Source organism: Gopherus flavomarginatus, chromosome 9 (assembly GCF_025201925.1).
Source record: "Gopherus flavomarginatus isolate rGopFla2 chromosome 9, rGopFla2.mat.asm, whole genome shotgun sequence".
Classification (NCBI taxonomy): Eukaryota; Metazoa; Chordata; order Testudines; family Testudinidae; genus Gopherus; species Gopherus flavomarginatus.
Window position 1 is genome coordinate 31,938,845 of NC_066625.1, and position 22,682 is coordinate 31,961,526.

A 22,682-nucleotide genomic window follows, 5' to 3' on the forward strand; every position below is an offset into this window, starting at 1 on the left:
TAACAATCTGAAAGCTCAACCCCCAGAACATCTACAGGGAAAATGGAGTGGGGGAAATGCTAGATTGCACAGGAAAACCCTTCTCTTCTTGGCTTTGCACCCAAGCCCCCTCCCATCTCAGTACCCACACCCCGCCCCCTTATCCCCCACCCTATCTCCCTGATGCTCCATCCCCCCAATGTCCCGCCCACTCCATCCCAATGCCTCTTCCCCCGCACCGCCCACCCCATCTCCTACTCCACTCGTACAGCCCTGCCACCCCAGCTCCATCCCCTGCTCCACTTCCCCAACACCCACTCCTTGTGCTGCCACCCAGTCTGCCTCATCTACCCAACACTCCAGCCCTGCCTCCCCATCCCCCACCCCCACCTCTCAAATGCTCCATCCTCCACCCCATCTCCCCAACCCCTGACCTCCCCAACATCCCTGCCCTGGCCACACCCACACCACCTCCCTGACATCCCAACCCCCACCCTCTCTAAAGCCCTGTCTCCAGCACCGTCTGCCCCCCTCCTCCACTCCACCCGTCCCACCTCCCAGACATCCTATCCTCTGCATTACCTACGTGTCCAATGCCCTGTCCCCTGCCCTGCTCCTGACACTGGCGATTAATATCACTGAGAAATATCTGCATTAACACTATATGAAAATTACAAATATTCACTGATACTGTGTTTTACAGTCTGTGACCAAAGGGAGAAACAAAATCTCTCCCGGACAGGGGAAAGGCAGCTATCTACCTGTCCCCAATGAAATTAAGCAAGGTGTGACCAAAAACAATGGAAGCCCCATTTACACAGAAATCAGCAGGAGGATGGGAAGCCCACAGGAAAGAAAGACCTTGAAGTCATCCTGACTGTGATATGTAACCTATCACTTAAATTAGCTTATGTACCAGATGACTGACAGACAGCTAATGTGACTCCAATTCCTAAAAACAGGCTCCAGAGGATATCCTGGCAATTACAGGCCAGTAAGCATAACTTCAGTACCAAGCAAAGTGGTTGAACCACAGTAAAGAAGAGAATTATCCGACATATAGATGAACATGATATGTTGGGGAAGAGTCAACATGGCTTTTGTAAAGGGAAATCATGCCTCATCCATCTATTAGAATTCTTTGAAGAGGTCAACAAACACGTGGACGAGGGTGATCCCATGGATATAATGTATTTGGATTTCAGAAAGCTTTGCAAGGTCCCTCACCGAAGGTTCTTACGCAAAGTAAGCAGTCATAGAATAGGAGGGAAGGCCCTCTCATGGGTCAGTAGCTGATTAAAAGATGGGAGACAAAGGGTCAGTTTTCACAGTGGAGAGAGGTAAATAGTGGGATCCTCCAGGGATCTGTACTAGGACCAGTGTAGTTCAATGTATTCATAAATGGTCTGGAAAAAGGGATAAACAGTGACGGGCAAAGTTTGCAGATGATACAAAATCACTTGAGATAGTTATGTTCAAAGGTGACTGCAAAGAGTTACAAATGGATCTCAGAAAACTAGATGACTGGGCAACAAAATGGCAGATGAAATTCAGTGTTGATAAATGCAAAGTAATGCACATTGGAAAACATAATCCCAACTATACAAACAAAATGATGGGGTCTAAATTAGCTGTTACTACTAAAGAAAGAGATCTTGGAGTCATTGTGGATAGTTCTCTGAAAACATCTGCTCAATGTGCAGCGACAGTCAAAGAAGCTAACCAGAATGTTAGAAATCATTAGGAAAGGGACAGATAATAAGACAGTAACTATCATAATGCCACTAGTGAAACCCATGGTACACTCACACCTTGAATACCGTGTGCAATTCTGGTTGTCCCATCTCAGAAAAGATAGACTAGATACAATTGGAAAAATACAGAGAAGGGCAACAAAATAATTGGAGATATGGAACCACTTCCATATGAGGAGAGATTCATAAGACTGGGACAGTTGAGCTTGGAAAAGAGATGACTAAAAGGGGGGTATGACAGAGATCTATAAAATCATGAATGGTGTGGAAAAAATGACTAAGGAAATGCTATTTACCCCTTCACATAGAACCAGAGGTCACCCAGTGAATCATAGAAGTGTAGGACTGGAAGGGATTTCAAGAGGTCATCTAATCCAGTCCCCTGCACTCAAGGCAGGAGTACGTAATAACTAAACTATGCCTGACAGTTGTTTGTCTAACCTGTTCTTAATAACCTCCAATGACAGAAATTCCACAGCTTCCCTAGGCAATTTGTTCCAGTGCTTAACTACCCTGATAGTAAGTTTTTCCTAATGTCCAACTTAAATCTCACTTTGCTGCAATTTAAGCCCATTGCTTCTTCTCCTGTTCTCAGAAGTTAAAAAGAACAATTTTTCACCCTCCTCCTTGTAACAACCTTTTATGTACTTGAAAATTTTTATTCCCCCCCAACCCCCTTCTCTTCTTCACTCTAAACAAATCTAGTTTTTCCAACTTTTCCTCATAGGTCATGCTTTCTAGACCTTTAATCATTGTTGTTGCTCTTCTCTGGACTTTCTCCAATTTGTCCACATCCTTCTTCAAATCTAGCACCCAGAACTGGACACAATACTCCAACTGAGGCCTTATCAGTGTGGAACAGAAATTAATAGGCAGCAGGTTTTAAACAAACAAAAGGAAGTACTTCCTCACACAACACACAGTCAACCTGGGGAACTTGTTGCCAGGGAATGTTGTAAAGGCCAAAAGTATAAATGGGTTCAAGGAAGAACCGAATAAGTTCATGGAGGATAGGTCCATCAATGGTCAGGGATGCAACCCCTTGCTCTGAGTGTCCCTGAGTCTCTGACTGCCAGAAGATGGGAGTAGACAACAGTGATGGATTTTTCTATAATTGCCCTGTTCTGTTCATTCCCTTTGAAGCATCTGGCACTGGCCACTGTCTGAAGACAGGATACTGGGCTAGATGAACCATTGATCTGATCCAGTATGGCCATTCTTACATTCTTGTAGTATCTTATGTTGCCTCTCTAAATAAAGTCATTGAACTTTGGAAGATATAAGTAAGGACAGAAGTCATCTTTGGCATCCATCACCAGACAGACAAAGGGGCCAGAGCTCTGCAAACTGAAAAAGATGGGCCCTTCAACCAAGGAGGGGTTGAAGCCACTGGAAACTGAATATAGGTGAGAAACCTGCTTAGGCCAAGACCTTTCATCTAGGAAGACAAAAGTCGTCACCCTCTTTTGCTTTTGTGGAAGGCCTTGACTGAGGAAAAAAGTCAACCATGGCTGGAAAGAAGAATAACTGGTGAGAGAAGCCATCTTTAACAAAGCCTGTACCTTGCTAGATTAAGTATTAAACTTTAGATGCGTGTTTTCACTTGTCTTTGCTTGTAATTTCTTTTACTTGGCATCACATAACCTTTGTCCTACTGTTAATAAATTTGTTTTTGGTTTGTTTGTTTCTTCCCTTAAAAACCAACTCAGTGCTGTGTTTGAAGGGAAGGGTGTATCTCTCCCAGTTAAGTTAATATACTGTAAGGTGCTTTTGTCTCGTTAAAGAAGCAAACAAACCTTATTTCTTCTCAGGAGAGTGCTGGACACTTCAGGGCACGCAGTTCTGGGAAAATTTGGGATTTGGAGTGCATTGAGATCACCTTGCAAGTAGCAACCCAGGTTGCTGGAAGCCACGGTAGGGCTGTTGTGCTGTAGGCAGACTGTCGGAGTCAGAGTCGCTGCTCCAGGGATGCACAGCATACAGACCTGTGTGTTCGTCTGCTGATGTCCAGGCTGTAAGCCACAGCAGCAGGGCGTTCCAGGCAGGCCCCTCACTGATCTGCACTGCACCCCAGAATGTAACACCACCTGTGCACCAGGCACCTCAGATTGGAGAATTCTTGCAAACAGTGTCAGTTGGTCGGTGCCTATGCCTTTGCCACCATTGCGCTCCACATCGAGGATATAAGCGGTGGTGTGGACAGATGTCTCTCCAGTTCCTTTTCTCCTGTGAATGCAGACATGATCTGAGGCAGAGGGGAAGGAGGGTGGGTAGTCGAATACCTATAAGGGCCCCACATCTCGAAGAACTCCTGCTACCACAAAGTAAATTCCCTTTCTTCAAGCACTGTTCCCTGTGTATCTTCCACTGTGGGTGACTGGCAAGCAGCACTCAGAGAGGAGGAGATGGTGAGGATGCAGGTAGCATGGCTGCCTGTAGAACCACCATTCTGACGGATGTGTCAGCGGAGGAGTCTTGGGGAGGGATCAAAACTCTTCAGAGTGGACTCTGCTCTTGTGCTTATGAGATAGTTCCCTGCTCTCATGGAGAATCTGTCAAAGGGTCCCTGGCCTTGCTCTTTCCTGCTCCTATGTCAGGCCTTGTATTAAGAGGCATGCTCTTCAATGGGTCTGGTCGACATACAGTGGGGCCCACAGCCTGGGTCCGACTCAGGCCACAAAGCTTTCTCCACGAGGTGCTTTTTAAGTTGGAGTTCTGGGTCCGGCCGGGGAAGGAGCGGCACATATTGCACTTGGTGGAGATATGCACTTCTCCGAGGCAGTACAGGTATCACTGGTGGTCATTGCTGACCAAAAAGGAGCAGTGACAGGAGACATTGTTTCAAAATACCGGTATTCTGGGCATCATCTAATTCCTGTACTGGGGAGGCAGGAGGTTCCCCAGGAAGGAGATTTAAACTACTCACTAACTATACTAATAAAACCCATTAACAATAGCTACAATGCAGAGCTGAAACAGTAAAATCTTTGACATATTTACAGTTTTGAAGACAAGGATGAGGCTGAAGAGAAGGGAGAAGCTCCAGACACTGGAGATTCTGAGTCAGGCTAGGAGGCAATAAGAAGGTACTTTAGAGGCATTTGGTGTGCACAGCCTCTTATGGCCTTGCAGTGGAGCATGAGGATGGCAAAGGCATAGGCCAATGGACACTGCTTGCAAGAACTCTCTGGTCTCAGATGCATTTGCAGCGCATGCATATCCACAGGGGATGACACATAGGGGCCAGCACTCGAAGAAGAAACTGAGCACAGCCCTAGGAAATCTCGTAACTGGTTCCTGGAAATCCAGCACAACAGAGCATGGGCTTAGGGTGGCTTTATGTTCTTTGGTATCTTCAAGTGACTGTTGTGGCTGCCAGTAGTATCAGACTGTGTCCAGTGGGGATTCATTGCCCACCACATCACTTAGTTGTGGTGTGGTGGTTAGTGAATATTGTGAATGCTCAACTCTTTTAGAGTGTGCATTAGGGAAAGAAAGAATCCACATAAAATTAATAAGTGCACAAATAACACCCCCAAACTTTCCTCTGTGTTTGTAGGTTAGTTTCTGTGTTGCAGAGCATAACAGATGACGTTTTAAATGCTTAAAAGAAATTTAATAAAACAATCTTTGTAACCTTCGGGGATGCTCAGCGTATGAATGATTAGATACAAACTCTTCCAAGACACACTGAGAAGAAGACTGCGTTACGTGTCACTTGGAAAGTCATTCTCCTCAATAAGCAATATGGATTCACATTTGACCTGTAGCCTAGCCTTGAACACCTCTTTGACTCTTGGGAGTTTGAGGTGTTTCTATGTGTCTTTAGAGAGGCACTGCCCTCAAAATTACCTGCTATGAAATCTCTGATTTGGTTTATGACCAGGTGCATACCTGACTCCCTGAACTGACACCTTCAATAGTTTGATACAGTTCCCTAGAGTTTGAATGAAATCATTTTTGCTTTGATAAATAAAACCATTAAAATGATATAAAAATTGAAACACTGGGGATTAGCTTTTGCCCAAAAATTGGGTCTCATTCTCATTGGAAATGTGGCAAACTCCCAGTATTACTTCCAGCATCTGTGTCATAGCTGGTAACATTCTCAAGAACATGATGAGGGAAAGCGTTAGCACAATGAGATGGATTGTGAGCAGCAGAACCACGACAAGGTCCTTCCCCATGTCTGCTGTGCATTCACACCCTGGTAAACTCATAGAGCCAAGAACAAGGCTGCCCTCTGCCAGTGTGAGGTGCCAGTTACTCAGGGAGGCTCTGCCTTATCAGGAAACAAAAGGAAATGACATAGTTTGATTTCTTGCTAGTGTGAGGAAGCTGTTACTAAAAGGAACAGTCACAAGAGTGAAACGCCCACAAGCTGCATGGAAACTTTTTAAAAACACCATAATAGAGGCTCAAACTATATGTATACCCCCAAATTAAAAAAATATATAAAAAGGGAAGAGGACCCAAAAAATGCCACCACGCCTAAACAGAGTAAAAGAAGCGGTTAGAGACAAAAAGGCATCTTTTAAAAACTGGAAATCAAATAATACTGAGGAAAACAGAAAGGACCATAAATTCTGGCAAGTCAAGACTAAAAGTATAATTAGGTAGTCCAAAAAAAATTTGAACCAACTAGCAAAAGATTTAAAAATTGCTGTTAGTTTTTGTAAGTACATCAGAAGCAGGAAGCTTGCCACATAATCAGGGGGGCCACTGGTTGACGGAAGTGCTTAAGAAGCACTCAAAGAAGATAAAGCTGTTGCAGAGAAGCTAAATGAAATCTCTACATCGAGCTTCACTGCAAATGATGTGAGGGAGATTCCCACACAAACTTTCTTTTTAGGTTATGAATCTGAGAAATTGTCCCAGACTCAGGTATCAATAGAGAAGGTTTTGGAACAAATTGATAAATTAAATGGTAATAAGTCACCAGGACCAGGGATATTCACCCAAGACTTCTGAAGGAACTCAAATATGAAATTGCAGAACTACTAACGGTGGTATGTAGCCTAGCGCTTAAATCAACTTCTGTACCAGATGACTGGTGGATAGCTAAGGTAATGCCCATTTTTTAAAAATGCTCCAGAGGTGATCCTGTCAATTACAGGCCAGTAAGTCTAATTTCAGCACCAGGCAAATAAATTGAAACTATAGTAAAAAAACAGAATTAATCAGACACATAGATGAATATGATACATTGGGAAAGAGTCAGCATGGCTTTTGTAAAGGGAAATCATGCCTCACCCATCTATTAGATTTCTTTGAGGGTGTCAACAAACATGTGGACAATGGTGATCCAGTGGATATAGTGTACTTGGACTTTCAGAAAACCTTTGACAAGGTCTCTCACCGAAGGCTTTTAATCAAAGTAAGCAGTCATGGGATAAAAGGGAAGGTCCTCTCATGGTCAGTAACTGGTTAAAAGATAGGAAACAAAGGGTAGGAATAAATGGTTAGTATTCACAGTGGAGAGAGGTGAATATCAGGGTCCTCCAGGGATCTGTACTGGGACCAGTGCTGTTCAACATATTCATAAATGATTTGGGAAAAGGGGTAAACAGTGACACGGCAAAGTTTGCAGATGATACATAACTAAAAATAGTTAAATTCAAAGCAGACTGGGAAGAGTTAGAAAGGGATCTTGCAAAACTAGGTGACAGGGCAACAAAACAGCAGATGAAATTCAAGCTGATAAATGCAAAGTAATGCACATTGGAAAACATAATCCCAACTACATATACAAAATGATAGGGTCTAAATTAGCCTTTACAACTCAAGACAGATCTTAAGTCATTGTGGATAGTACTCTAAAAACGTTTAGTCAATGTGCAGCGGCAGTCAAAAAAGTTAACCAGAATGTTAGGAACCATTAGGAAAGGGATAGACAATAAAACAGAAAATATCACAATGCCATTATAGAAATCTAAGCTACACCCACACCTTGAATACCGTGTGCAGTTCTGGTTGCCCCATCTCAAAAAAAGATATATTAGAATTCGAAAAGATACAGAGAAGAGCAACAAAAATGATTATGGGTATGGAACAGCTTCCATATGAGGAGAGATTAAAAAGACTGCAACTGTTCAGTTAGAAAAGAGATGACAAAGAGGGGATATGATAGAGGTCTATAAAATCATGAATGGTGTGGAGAAAATCAATAAGAAAGTGTTATTTTCCCCTTTACATAACACAAGAAGCAGGGATCACCCAATGAAATTAATAGGCAGCAGGAAACAAACAGCAGGAAGTACGTCTTTACACAACGCACAGTCAACATGTAGAACTCATTGCCAGGAGATGTTGAAAAGCGTAACTGTGTTCAAAAAGGAATTAGATAAGTTCATGGAGGCCAGGTCCATCAATGGCTATTAGCCAAGACGGTCAGGGACCCATGCTCTGGGTGTCCCTAAACCGCTCATTGCCAGAAGCTGGGATTGGATGACAGGGATAGATCACTCAATAAATAGAAGTGTCTGGCACCAGTCACTGTTGGAAGACAGGATATTAGCTACATGGACAATTGGTCTGACCCAATATGGCCATTCTTATGTTTAAGAGGAAACTGAAGACACAAGATTCCACCCATGCATCATGATCTCCAAGCACCAAGTCTTCCACTTGCTTGGTTTCAAATTAGTGTAATATCACTCCACAGCATTTGAGCAGGACAATTCATAGTGAATATGGCTAGGGGTAGCCATTCTACCTACCAGTCCTCATGCCAATACCTTAGAGGACTGACATTCACACACTATATTTTTGCCATATTCTGTGTTCTCGGCACTCATATAACCCACTTAAACTGGCCTTTGTTTCCCCTTAAGAATGATACAGCATCATAAACAAGATGTGCAGGGGCCCAAATTCATCATGCTGTTGTGCTGACTGGAGGTAAGTTAGCAGAGTTAGCTTCTCATATGCACCAATTGTCAACTGCTCTCTGAAGTCGGAGGCTGTTTCTTAGGTAAACAAGATTTCAGGTATGGGATAAACAGAGGGGGTATCACACAGACTGCACAGCAGCCTTGGGGATTCTCCTCCCAAACAGATAGGAATACTGAGGGCAGTCGCCTAAGCAGCCTCTCAGCCTTTCCATTCAAGGCCTTCAACAAGAGGGCTGGTATTTAGCACTAGGCAAGAATCTGTGTGCTCTGCTGCTCTGGGCCTGCACTGAGCTCAGCTTAGTCAGCTGAGTTGAGGTATCAATCTTTGCACAAGTCAGGCCTGTGTATCAGATCCATTCCGAGGAGTACCAGCAGCAGCAGCAGAGACACTGGCTCCTCTGGGCTTGTCTTCACCATGAGCAATGGTGGCTAAGGCCTTTCAAACCTGTGGTGTGAAATGTCCTCCCTTTCCCACATTCGGGACCATGGATTAGATTCTGCCAACTGTCAGGAAGATACTCACAGCATCAGGTGGCTTCTTTCAAGTTCATTTTTGTCTAAGGCACCTCCTGTTAGATCAGCCTGATCCTGGGGTTTCACCTCAGAGTCCTTGATCGCAGCTTCAGACGGAGATTCAAACACTTCATCGGGGTACGTAGAGAGCTCCTCATGAAGGACTCCTTCCTGGGCAAAGAAACATAAGTCCTGTCAAAGACATTCCGGTGACTTATTAGAGCAAAGTAACTAAAAAGGAAGCTCTGGCAGAAGCGGCACCTCTCCCTTGAGCCCACGCATACTGCTGGGTGATAGCGTTCTTACAGCCTTCAGCTACCGGGACAAAGCCAGCACTGCTCCCCTTACCCGAGCAAAAAACGAGGTGTCCAACTCATCTGGGAAATCCACTGTGTCCTCCTCCAAGAAACTAGCTGGGGTGAAGCTGCGCCGCTGAGCCCTCCTCAGGGTACTGTCCTTCACAGAACGGCCCTGGAAGAGAAGGGAATAGCATTCAGTCACAAAGAAATTTGACCCCACAAACACTTAACAGTTCTGAAGACCTTGCTTCTTCAGGTGCTTAGCTGTGTCAGGGAGTCACCAAACTAAGTGCAGCAGATCCACCAGCCACCTGACACCCTTCTAGTGAGACTTGTGAATTCCACATACCAGTATTTCCAAGATGACAGCACCATCCCTTTCAACTGAGCTAAATGGTGCCTTCTGCAGTATACGAATGTTCTAATGTGCTTCTTACAAAGGACCATCAGAGCCATTCAGAGCATAGCTTTTCCAAACTTCTCATCCAATCAGAGCCTAGAGCTTACCTACTACTAACCAAATTTTGTAAAGAACATCTGAGCCTGGTTGTTGTCAGCTTTGAAGCACTCAGAATGACAGACTCTTGGCAGGTCTTTGTAAACCTTACAGGTAATCTGGTCTACTCCACTTCCTTCCAGGCATGGGTAGGAGACACAGTACGAAGTGTACTTATAGTCAGAACAGTGACTTCCCAAAACGACACAGTGGAGTTCCATTTTATAACTCCTCCCACCTCAGGAATCTCATAGAGGGTGCCTGCACCAGAGACCTCCACCCCGTCCCGACAGGAATTCCCCTCACTCAAACAGTACCTTCACCAGGGCTGCTGCTGCTCGGAAGCTCATTTTAGCCACTGATTCCCGTTTCCGCCGTCGTGGTAAGCGATTGAACCCAGACCGAGAGCTGGTGAAGGAGCACAGTGATGTGGCACCTGGGGTGATTGGTGTGTGAGGGATGCTGTATCCATCATTATCATCAGCCATACGGAATGCTCGTCCTCGTGCTAAAGGGTCTACAATCTGCAGTCGAAGAGAGGATCTCAGTTACTGTGAGAAACTGGGGAGATCTCAGCATGCACTCTCAGGCCAGGAACGAAGGCCTTGTGCCTCATTCTTGGAGCCCTTTTCTCCCCTCAACAAACACAAAGAAACATAGGAACTGCCAGACTGGATCAGACCAGGGCTTCATCAAGCCCAGTATCCCGTCTCTGACAGCTGCCAGAATAAGATGCTTCAGAGGAAGGTGTGGGATAATCTGTACTCGGCGTGAGCCCTGAACATGAGATTTTACATTCCTTCCAAAATGTTTGTTATCATTAACTAAAGCAAATATGGATAACAAGACTATCCAGGAGTGCACAGTTCTCTTTGACTCTTCTTAAATTCTTGGCCTCACCAATGTCATGTGGCAGTGAATTCCACAGTCTAATTATCTGTTGAGTGAAAGAGTTTTTCTAGGCCCTTGATCATTCTTTAACTACCTTTCATAGATTCCAAGGCCAGATGGAACCACTGTGATCATGTAGTATGACCTTCTATATAACACGTCAGAGAACTTCCCCAAAATAATTCCTAAAGTAAATTCCTTCTCTGAGACCCCTTTAACTGTTCAATATCCTTTTAGATGGAGTAACCAGTGCAACATACACTGTTGAGATGGGCTGATTTACACAATGCATAATAATGTTTACCTTAGCATTTTCCATCCTGCATCCTAACATCTTGTTTGCTTTCTGGACCACAGCTGAGCAGAGGTCTTTATTAATTAAGCTGTCCTCTGTGATGCCCTGGTCCTTTTTGTGATTTAATACAGCTAACTTAGAACTCTGCAAGATGTGTAAATAGTTCACATTTTCCCCTCCAATGTGCATTACTTTGCAGCAAATATCAGCATTGAACATAATCTATATTCACCCACCTTAGTTAGGTCTCTGAAATTCCTCCATTCCTAAGCAGCAGAACACAAAAGCTCCTTTCGGGTCATCACTACTGTTCTTTAGAGCTGGTCAAAATTTTTAAGTTGAAAATTGTTCTCACCAAAAATTGTGGTTTTGTTGAACAAATGTTTTTGTAGTAAAATGTCATCTTTAATTATATTGTTCAATATTTCAATGGGAAATTTTGAAACAAACTGAAATTTTTCATTTTGTTTAGTTTCAAATTGCATTTTTCATTTCATTTTGGATGGGGAGGGTGTTTCCTCTCGCTTCCTTTTGGTTTTGTTTTTTTAAATATTCCCCCCCACCCCTTCCCACCAGAACATGACTTCAAGTGGGACTATCTGAGAAAGTAAAGTAAAGCACGTGTGTTTGCAAGATTAAGGCCCCATTTTTGAAAATGTAACCCTACCTCACTTTGGGGCTGAGGTAACCCACCTGGCAGCACAGAGAGGCAGCAGGAAGGAGTTCTGCAGAGCAGCCCTTGGCTGCTGGTTACAGGATCCCTGGGCTGGAATCTGATGTAGTGGGAGAGGCCAGGTTCCCTACTAGCCACCAGGGAAGGTGGCATGAAGCCCCTGAGAAAGAGATGTGAATGACAGAGAGCCCTGAGAAAAGGAAGTGAGGACACAAGGCCCAGTGTCAGAGCTGAAGATCTGATACACAGTCTCGGACTTGCTTGGACTTTTCTGGTACCTTGCCAGAGGTGGACTCAGTTGTGACCTGGCCAGAGGGCCGAGTTACAGGAACAGAGACCACTTCAGAGCCAAAGCAATGGGCAGCTGGGTGTGCCAGATGGAGGGAAAGACACTACACTATGCTTAGCAACAAGGAAGAACTCCAGAAACGAGTGATCTCCTACACATTCACAGAAATTTTTCACAGAAAATTTTACAGATATTTTTCATTTATTGCTGACTATTTCCAAAATAAGCAACTGAGTCAATAATTTCTTTAAATTTTTCTATTTTTTTTTAATCCTACCAAATGATTAAGCTAACCAAATTTTTTCCCCAATATTGCTTATTTAGAAAATGGAAAATGATAAACATACTGATTAGAATTTTGGATAATAAATTTGAAAAATGAACCAATTTTGAATCCTTCTGTGAAATTTGTCAATTTTTCAACCAGCTCTACTTGTAACTAAGGCTGTCGAGTGATTAAAAAAATTAATCACGATTAATTGCACTGTTAAAGAATAATAGAATACCATTTATTTAAATATTTTTGGGTGTTTTCTACATTTTCAAATATATTGATTTCAATTAGAACACAAAGCGTACAGTGCTCACTTTATTTTTATTTTAGATTACAAGTATTTTCACTTTACAAAAACAAAAGAAATAGTATTTTTCAATTCATCTAATACAACTACTGTAGTGAAATCTCTATCATGAAAGCTGAATTTACAAATGTAGAATTATGTACAAAAAAATGCATTCAAAAATAAAACAATGGATAACTTTAGAGCCTACAAGTCCACTCAGTCCTACTTCTTGTTCAGCCAATCACAAAAACAAACAATTTTTGTTTACATTTGCAGGCGATAACGCTGCCTACTTCTTGTTTACAATGTCACCTGAAAGTGAGAACAAGCAAGATATTTACATGCCAGATGCGCTAAAGATTCATATGTCCCTTCATGTTTCAACCACCATTCCAGAGGATATACGTTCAAGCTCTTGACAGGTTCTGCTCGATAACAATCTAAAGCAGTGTGGACCGACACGTTTATTTCCATCATGTGAGTCAGATGTCACCAGCAGAAGGTTGATTTTCTTTTTTGGTGATTTAGGTTCTGTAGTTTCCACATCAATGTGTTGCTCTTTTAAGACTTCTGAAAGCATGCTCCATACCTAGTTCCTCTCAGATTTTGGAAGGCACTTCAGATGCTTAAACTTTAGGTTGACTGCTGTAGCTATCTTTAGAAATTTCACATTTGTACCTTCTTTGCATTTTGTCAAATCTACAGTGAAAGTGTTCTTAAAACAAACAACACGTGCTGGGTCATCATCCGAGACTTTTATAACATGAAATGTATAGCAGAATGCAGGTAAAACAGAGCTGAAGACATACAGTTCTCCTCCAAGGAGTTCAGTCACAAATTTTACAAACAATTTTTTAATAATGAGCGTCATCAGCATGGAAGCATGTCCTCTGAAATGGTGACCAAAGCATGAAGGGACATACAAATGTTTAGCATATCTGTCATGTGAATGGCTTGCAGTGCCAGCTACAAAAGTGCCATGAAAATGCCTGTTCTCACTTTCAGGTGACATTGTAAATAAGAATCAGGTAGCTTTATGACCCACAAATGTAAACAAACTTGTTTGTCTGAGCAATTAGGTGAACAAGAAGTAGGACTGAGTGGAGTTGTAGGCTCTAAAGTTTACTTTTTTTTGTTTTCGAGTGCAGTTAAGTAACAAAAAAAATCCACATTTTTAAGTTGCACTTTCGTGACAAAGATTGCACTACAATATTTGTAGGAAGTGAATTAAAAATACTATTTCTTTTGTTTATCATTTTTACAATGTAAATATTTGTAATAAAAAATAATATAAAGTGAGCACTGTACCCTTTGTATTCTGTGTTGTAACTGAAATCAAAATATTTGAAAATGTAGAAAAACATCCAAAATATTTAATAAATTTCAATTGGTATTATATTGCTTAACAGTGTGATTAAAACTGCGATTAATCACGATACTTTTTTTTAATCACCATTAATTTTTTTTAGTTAGTTGCGTGAGTTAACTGTGATTAATCAACAGCCCTACTTGTAACCTTCCTGGGTAGCATGCACTTGTGAAGTTACAGGATCCAAAAACATCACATTACTCCTCCACAGGGCCAGAAATGAGTATTTAACTCTGTCCAACACAGCCAGAAAAAAACTAATGCTGACTATGGCAGCAATTTCTATGCACTCTCCTAACCAAAAGGCTGATGAAATACAATTCTTGGCAGATTTACAAATTCTGCCAGTATAGCATATAACCCTCATTACCCCAACAGTTGTGGCCTGAAAAAGTTATAGGCTCTGATGGTTGGGCTCATAACCAAGAGTTCAACATCCAACAGCACAACATAGCCAGTTTCTTTCCATTATTACATATGGAGGTTATAAACTGCAGAAGCTACATCCAACAGACATTACAACTTCCATGTGGCTCCAATGAGTAGGGTAAAAGAGATGATAACTCTTGTGAGGCCTGAGATGTGGTGCTCATTAACTTTACAAGTCTTTCATAAATTGGCATGCAGAAGAGGTTACTTTCAAGAACGAACACAAGGTTTTAGACAAAAGTTACAACTGCTGTCAAAGGACTGGATTGAAGTTCCAATATTAATGATCTTGACCATGAATAAATATTTTATATTTAAGAATACTTTGTTAAGGTGGTTCTGTGCCTGAGTTCTCAACAAGGTCTAGAGCACAGGACCTGTTTGAAGCCACATGTAAATTATGAGTTGATCCAAGGGCTTTTCCAAACTGAAAAAGAAGCCATTTTTCTAAGGTCCATAACTCTAAAATGATTTGTTTGATTAAATCCAAACTTTAAAAAACTTTAAAAAAACATGAGAAATTTCAAGTTTTGAGAAAGAGAGAGAGCACTCGGTGGGCAGAATCAGGGTTAGACAATAGTCCATCCTTTACTATGGAAACACTACCAAGCCCTTACCCTTCTTTCTCCAAGACAGGATTAAAGACTGCAGATGGAGATAATTTCATATCCCATTTCACCATTTGGACAAGAGCAGCACTCTTAACTTATTTCATAATATCCGATCAATTACAAGGGAAATGCAAGGAACTGGGAACCCTTCAAGTTAGAGCTCGAGTGCTAATGAAGTTACCTCATTTGGGTTTGTGTACAGGCAGAATCTGTACTTTGGGAACACGGAGTAGGCAAGGAATCTGGAAGCTTTACAGCTTCCCCTGGCAATTTCTGAGGGCTTGTGAGCAGAGCGTAAGAGCCTGCTGCAAGAGAGATGACACATAGTTAACTCCTGTGAAGTCATGAGATAATATTTCTGAGAATACTGAAAACTAGAGTATTGTCTTCAGCCAGCAAAATGTGAAGTGCATTGCATGGCAATGGGGCTATTAGTATGAGACTGCAGTTAGGGAGGATAGGGTCTAATCTGGGTATCAGAAGTAAACTGCGTTCTCCTCTCAAAACTGCTGAATACTCCATGCTGGAAGAGACTCTGACAACCAGATTTGACTAGGAAACTAGAATCGTGCTATGGAGAATGCTGAAAAACGCCTTCCACGATTACTATAATTCCTGACTGGTGCTCATATACCATCTCATTCAGTAATGATGCCAAAGAGACAAAGACATGGCTCTCAGAGTCCTGGGAAAACAGATTGCAGAGTATAAGCCATAGAGGCCCAAGTGGAAGTGACAATACTGATTATGGGACGAGTGTGCTAAAACATGTGTATGAGATTTAGGAAATCATCCTTTCACAGGAAACTCTTCCTTTCCTGTAAGATCTTTGTTTCCACGTTTGATCTCTATAGTGTCTTGTGTACACTGATCTGAAATGTTCAGGAAACACTGAACCCTAAAGCAGACTTAGCATTCAGCAGTGGGAGAGGGGAGAAAAGAGCCTTTCCGGTATATTCTGAAAGCTAATGAGCTCCATGGAATGGCCCTGGCTACTCCTCCTCTGGACTCACCTTCTGCATGCCAAGTTGACAAGGCCCAACGTAGAGAGGAGGAGGAGTCTCAGTGCTGGTGAGTGAGATGTTATCCTGGCTAGGCAGGTCCATTTCCCGGATGACCTGAGGTTTCAGCTTCCCATATCGCTGGCTGCAATGGCGAAGGCTTTTTCTCTGCCATTTCTGAGTGGCATCGCTATCCTTGCTTACCCCAAACCAATCTGCTGTGCCCCTGAAAGACACCAACACAGAAGCACAGGGAAGGTTTGGGTTCGCTTAAATCATGCAAATTAGAGATAGAAAAGCACCAGTGGTTCACACCTAGTCCATTCCCATGCAGGATTCTGCCCTACAGTATATCTCACAGGCTCTTCGTGGCTTGGTTTTAAATATGCAGTAAGACCAGGGCACAAAATTTTCATCAAAACATTATAACAATAAAAAATGCCTTTTCTACCAAAACAAATATTTCACACAAATTATTTTGGTCACTTTTTTTTTTTTTTTTTTTTTTTTTTTTAAGTTTTTCCAGTGGGGAAAAGAAAAGAAGGGGCAGCAGGAACCAGGGGACCCATTTATTTTGTCATTTAGTTTGTTTAATTTTTTTTCCAATCAATGATTTTATTTCTTTCAATATTTTCACAGAAAATACTTACCCAGGTGCTGGGGCCATGGCCCTTTCAGAGCCTCAGCTATCTCACAGTCAGGAAGAGTTTCCTCATATTCAGTCTGAATTCATCTTTTCTTCTCCTGACTCCCCATTATTGCCCTTGTACTCTATACAACCCCTCTCCCTCCTTGTGGTTTCCACACTGGTACTTAGCTGAAGCTTAGCATCAGCACCAGAGCACCACTATGCTCCCTGAGATCTCAAGTTTCCAACAGTTTATGTCTGGGTTATAGGAGTACATGGCACTGAGCTGCCTGCTGTGGAAAGTTGAGAAAAACTAGGAGCAGAAGGCTGTGGAGTGCAGCAATGCAGCCAAGCAGGCCATCAGGATATTGCTAGGACTTTGCTGGGAGCAGAACAGTTTGTATTGCGCTGCTGTTGCTTCATCATCACTGAAAGGCATCTACATTCAAAGACAAAATCCCAGAAGCCAAAACATGTGAGGGATGAAATTAGGAGCATTACAGGCCACCCCAAATGCAGGAGGACAGTCATGCATTGTAGCATGCAGTGTAATTGTAGCCATGTCAGTCCCAGGACATTAGAGAGACAAGGTGGGTGAGGTACTTACTTACCTCACCCACCTTGTCTCTCTAGTCATGCACTGTGAACAGTCCTAGAAATATAAGATTTGCCACTGATCCATGATGCCTTTCTTCCAGCAGTGGCCAATACCTGCTGCTTCCGAAGAAGGCAAGCCACAAGAACCAATAATGCACCTAGCCAAGTGTTCAATGCTGTGAAGAAAAATGTTATCCTAACCCTACCCAAGTGCACACATGGAAGCATGAGATCATCTGATCCTTTGCATCAACTCCTTCCTGGGAGTGAGGACATCCACTGATGCTGTGACACTGAGGGTGGGGTTTTAGCATGTGCTCATGGTGGAGGCCAGAGGGTATGTTCTGGCACTGAGAGGGAAGCAGACTCAGTTACTGATAGTTCATTGGGTTTATGCCTGGGCATAAATTGGGTAAATATACCACTTTAGTATTAGCAGGAAGTAGGTTATGCCCTAGAATTAGAATTAGGCAGGGGCAAGATTCTGTTAATGGGGTTTGTGCCTGGGCAGCGAGAGAATAAACCCTATTTTTTGACTTATAACAAAAAGGTCCCTATCCAAATGGTCTGGATTATGTAAATACATATCCAATTCAAAGGCCTCAGACAGCCTCTCCTGTTAAACTCCAGTTGAACCCCATTCATCTCAGACTGGCCCCCTCTGTATATCCCTTCCCAGATACCCAAAACAGATAAACCTGCAGTGTGTCCCAAAGGTCAAAAAAGATTTTGGCTATTTTGATCCAAGGAGGAGAGTGAATTCTAAAATCAAGGGGCCCTCATGGAGAATGCCCTCATCCTGCCAGCAGCCTCCTCGCTGCCATTCCCAAGAGAGCTTTAGCTTAAGCAGCTTTGCAGATGACAGCTCTGGTAGTGCAGCCCAGGAAAGGAGGTGGCTCCCATGCCATCTGGAGCTTTATAGGTTAAAACCAGCATTTTAGATTTTACTTGGAAGTTAACCAGCAGCTAGCGTAGATTACAGAGCTCTGGTGTCGTGTGATCCCAGTGAGACACTCGATTAACCCAGCACGCAGCTGCCTTCTGCACCAGGTCCAAATGTAGCCCCCATTACAACAATCTAACCATGCCCGGATGCAGTAAGCAAGGTCTGCATCCAAGAGAAGAGAGCCTGTCCTTCTGGACACATGCAGGTTGAACAAAGCCATCCTGGCCCAATGTCACTTGTTCATCCAACCAGACTCCAGATGGTGAACTCTGGTCGAGCACCATCATCTCCTCCTTGGCAGAGACATGGATAGTTTCCTCTAATAACAAACCAAGCGCTCCCCACTAGTCTTCACCAGCCTGTGGATCTCACCTGACTGGAGTGACCCAAATTTCTTCTAACACCTCAGTAAGGTGATACAGGACAAAAGTCAAGAGGAGAGAGGTGGCTCTGCACTCTGCTCAGGAGTCTATCCCCTCAGGATACTGTTCTGCTTCTACAGACACTGTTCAGATTTGAGCTGATCTATCGGTGTTCTCCACTTGCCCACAGTGGGAGGGACCAGAACCAGCATCCAAGCTGACAAAGTCTGAATTAACTGGGCTGTCCACAGCCCAAAACAAACCCACTGACTAAGATTGTACAGGTGCTACAGTGGAGGAAAGAAACTTTCCTTACCTCCTGTGTGGCCACAATGTAAGGCTTCAAAACAATCTTTATGACTCAGTTGACCAGATTTGTCTCAAGACCAGCACTCTACCCATCTTCCCAGTCGCTTCATTTGTCACAGGACATATGTGAACCAAGGCAATCTCTGAGGGTGAAGCCTGCACCTAGGGCCACTCCACTGAAGGAAGAGGGGAAAGCATTTTACTGTCCTAACCAACCATGGATGGAACAATGTAAACGGATCATGTCTCAGAGCCCTCTGAACACCTTCCACTTCCATTAGCCACCAGCAAGGCAGGCCCCTTGAGCTGACAGCAGAGGACAAAAGAAGACAATTGCTCTGACTGAAGTCAAAGCAATGATGTTGGGATGGAAGGAGAGCTATTCTGATCTATTTGTAGCACTCATAATGGAATGCCAGGGTTATATTTATGTGCACCCTGGCCCTAAAGATGTGCCCTGTGCCTTTGCAGCTTTGGAGCTCTGCTGAAGAAGTTAAAGTGAACACAGTGGGGAAATACGGTAGTAGTTGTACTCCAATGAGACTGAACAGGTGTGGGGCTTGGGCAAACTGCGTTTGTTTGGTTTCTTGGATAGTAACTTTAATAAAATCCCAGTTTTAAAACCCTTCTTGGTCTGGGAGTGTAACATATCTCCCTTGCTATCTGAGCAACTTCCAGAGGCATATCAAGCAAGGGTGACTAGCATCTGTGTCCTGTGGGTCACTCTCTTCTTCCCCTCCCCAGGGGACTGTTTATCATTCTAAGGCATTGTGTACATACTACTCTGTTCCCGTTCGCAGGGCAGGGTGAAGAAGGGCACCCTGCACTTGGTGCTCCATAGGGCTCAGTTGTGCCTCTGGGAATTGGTTCCAGCTGTGAAGAAGGCCACAAGGCTGAGGGCTTGTTAGGGAAGGAAGGAGGCTAATGGCTCATTAGTCAATTCCATGCTAGGTATTTTCAGCTTCTGAAACATTTAGTGGGTGTGATCATTCTTTCTGTTAGGTGCGCACATGACACCCACCACAGCAGGCCCCTTTCTTTGGATCCTGCCCAGGCCCAGGGGTCTATGCAGTAGGCAGCATGGCGCAGGGCTAGCATCCGTGCATGGTTCAAAGCAGCCCTACCACACACATGCATTGGCTGGGCTTCACACTCAATACCATGGGTACCTGAAGAGTGATCGGGGAACTGACTGCATTTTTCTCAGGGGCCTCCTGCCCGCCCGGTGCCCATGAATAGGCAAGGTCTGAATCCTCTCAAACCGTACCTGTCTGCTGCAAAGAAAAGAAAGCTGAAAGGAGAGAGCTTGCAGGGCCAGCTGGGAGTGGCCGCAAGTGGGAGGTGCCTTTTCCCATTACCACTGGGGGTGGAGTAGAGGGAGGGTACTGCATTGTCATTTATTCCTGTTCATAACATCTTCACCACAGTGACAGCTGAGACCAAGTGCACCCAAGGCCATGCTCTGATGGACAGCACAACCTTGCTGAGAGAAGCTAGAGATGGCAGAAAAGAGCCGCTGTGCTTGTAACTTGCAGCAGGGCCTGGGGCAAGACACACCATGTTTCTACATGTGTTAGGCCACAGACTCGCTTCCATGCACTTACACTCTTCACCTGATTTCCCCATGACTCCTGCTGATGCCAGAGCGGCCTGTCCCCCCCAGACTTCTGGAAGTGAAGCCACTTTCTATTTAGGTGCCTAAATATTATGGCTATCAAGCGATTAAAAAAATTAATCACAATTAATCATGTGATTAGTCGCACTGTTAAACAACAATAGAATACCATTTATTTAAGTATTTTTGGATGTTTTCTACATTTTCAAATATATCAATTTCAATTACACCCAGAATACAAGGTGCACAGTGCTCACTTTATATTTATTTTTGATTACAAGTATTTGCTCTGAACAAAAACAAAAGAAATAGTATTTTTCAATTCACCTAATACAACTACTGTAGTGAAATCTCTTTATCATGAAAGTTGAATTTACAAATGTAGAATTACGTACAAAAAAAACTGCATTCAAAAGTAAAACAATGTAAAATTTTAGAGCCTGCAAGTCCACTCAGTCCTACTTCTTGTTCAGCTAATCACTAAGACAAACAATTTTGTTTACATTTGCAGGAGATAATGCTGCCCACTTCTTATTTACAATGTCACCTGAAAGTAAGAACAGGCGTTCTTATGGCACTGTTGTAGCCGACGTCGCAAGATATTTATGTCCCAGATGTACTAAAAATCCATATGTCCCTTCATGCTTCAATCACCATTCCAGAGGACATGCATTCATGCTGATGACGAGTTCTGCTCGATAACGATCCAAAGTAGTGCACACTGACGCATGTTCATGTTCATTATCTGAGTCAGATGCCACTAGCAGAAGGCTCATTTTTTTTTTATTTATTTTTTTTTTTTTTGGTGGTTTGGGTTCTGTAATTTCTGCATCGGAGTATTGGTCTTTTAAGACTTCTGAAAGCATGCTCCACACCTCGTCCCTCTCAGATTTTGGAAGGCACTTCAGATTCTTAACCTTTAGGTCGACTGCTGTAGCTATCTTTAGAAATCTCACATTGCTACCTTCTTTGCTTTTTGTCAAATCTGCAATGAAAGTGTTCTTAAAATGAACAACAACATGTGCTGGGTCATCATCCTCAACTGCTATCACATGAAATATATGGCAGAATGCAGGTAAAATAGAGCAAGGGACACAACTCCTTGGCGGAGAATTGCGTCACAAATGTAATTAACACTTTTTTTTAGTTGAGCCTCATCAACATGAAAGCATGTCCTCTGGAACGGTGGCCGAAACATGGAGGGGCATGCAAATGTTTAGCATATCTGGCACATAAATACCTTGCTATGCCAGCTACAAAAGTCCCAAGCAAATGCCTGTTCTCACTTTCTGGTGACATTGCAAATAGGAAGTGGGTAGCATTATCTCCCATAAAAGTAAATAAACTTGTTTGTCTTAGCGATTGGCTGAACAAGAAGTAAGACTGAGTGGACTTGTAGGCTCTGAAGTTTTACATTGTTTTGTTCTTGAGTGCTGTTATGTAACAAAAAATTCTACATTTGTAAGTTGCACTTTCAGGACAAAGATTGCACTACAGTACTTATACGAAGTGAATTGAAAAATACTATTTCTTTTGTTTATCATTTTTACAGGGCAAATATTTATAATAAAAAATAATATACACTTTGATTTCAATTACAACACAGAATATAATATAGATGAAAATGTAGAAAAACATCCACAATATTTAATAAATTTAAATTGGTTTTCTATTGTTTAACAGTGTGATTAAAACTGCAATTAATCGAGATTATTTTTTTTCAATTAATCACGTGAGTTAACTGTGATTAATCGACAGCCTTACTAAATATGGATTGAGCTGCCCACCTTTAGACACCAACACTTGGAAATCTTGGCTTTTACCTCTCCATGCATCAGTTGCTTTCTCTCTAAAATGAGACTGATGCTGACCAGCCCCCATGAAAGCAAGGGCAGAGACCAGGAAGCTGAATTAAACACTCCCAGCTTCCTCCTGGAAGTCTTGCTGTCAACTTAAACTCAACAGGGCCAAAACTGGGCTCCTGATCTTCCCTCCCTACCCCTCCATCTTAGCCACTGTCTACCCCTCCCTCTGGTGACCTCTGGCTCCTACCCTTTCATCTCCCTTCACTGGAACCTAGGCCATGGGAGAGAATCCTGATGATTCTTCTTCTTCAGCATCACTAAGCTCTGCTCTTTTCTTTCTGTTCACACCACTAAAACTCTCATCC

At 42.9% G+C, this 22,682-nt stretch overlaps 1 protein-coding gene across 7 annotated transcripts in view; it reads right to left on the bottom strand.

Annotated features, from left to right (window-relative positions):
• The window catches only part of RHBDF1 (rhomboid 5 homolog 1), a 104,404-nt gene that overhangs the window by 21,759 nt on the left and 59,963 nt on the right, over nt 1-22,682 (bottom strand). For 5 of the 7 annotated variants that reach the window (XM_050968148.1, XM_050968151.1, XM_050968150.1 and 2 more), the window contains 4 exons: nt 16,068-16,281; nt 10,252-10,458; nt 9,488-9,610; nt 9,150-9,310 (listed from right to left, as the gene is read on the bottom strand). In XM_050968148.1, the coding sequence (XP_050824105.1) occupies nt 9,150-9,310; nt 9,488-9,610; nt 10,252-10,458; nt 16,068-16,281 (705 nt within the window). Of the gene's footprint in view, nt 1-9,149; nt 9,311-9,487; nt 9,611-10,251; nt 10,459-11,787; nt 11,949-16,067; nt 16,282-22,682 lie in introns of those variants that run through there. The other 2 variants (XM_050968153.1, XM_050968154.1) reach the window with 2 other exon arrangements.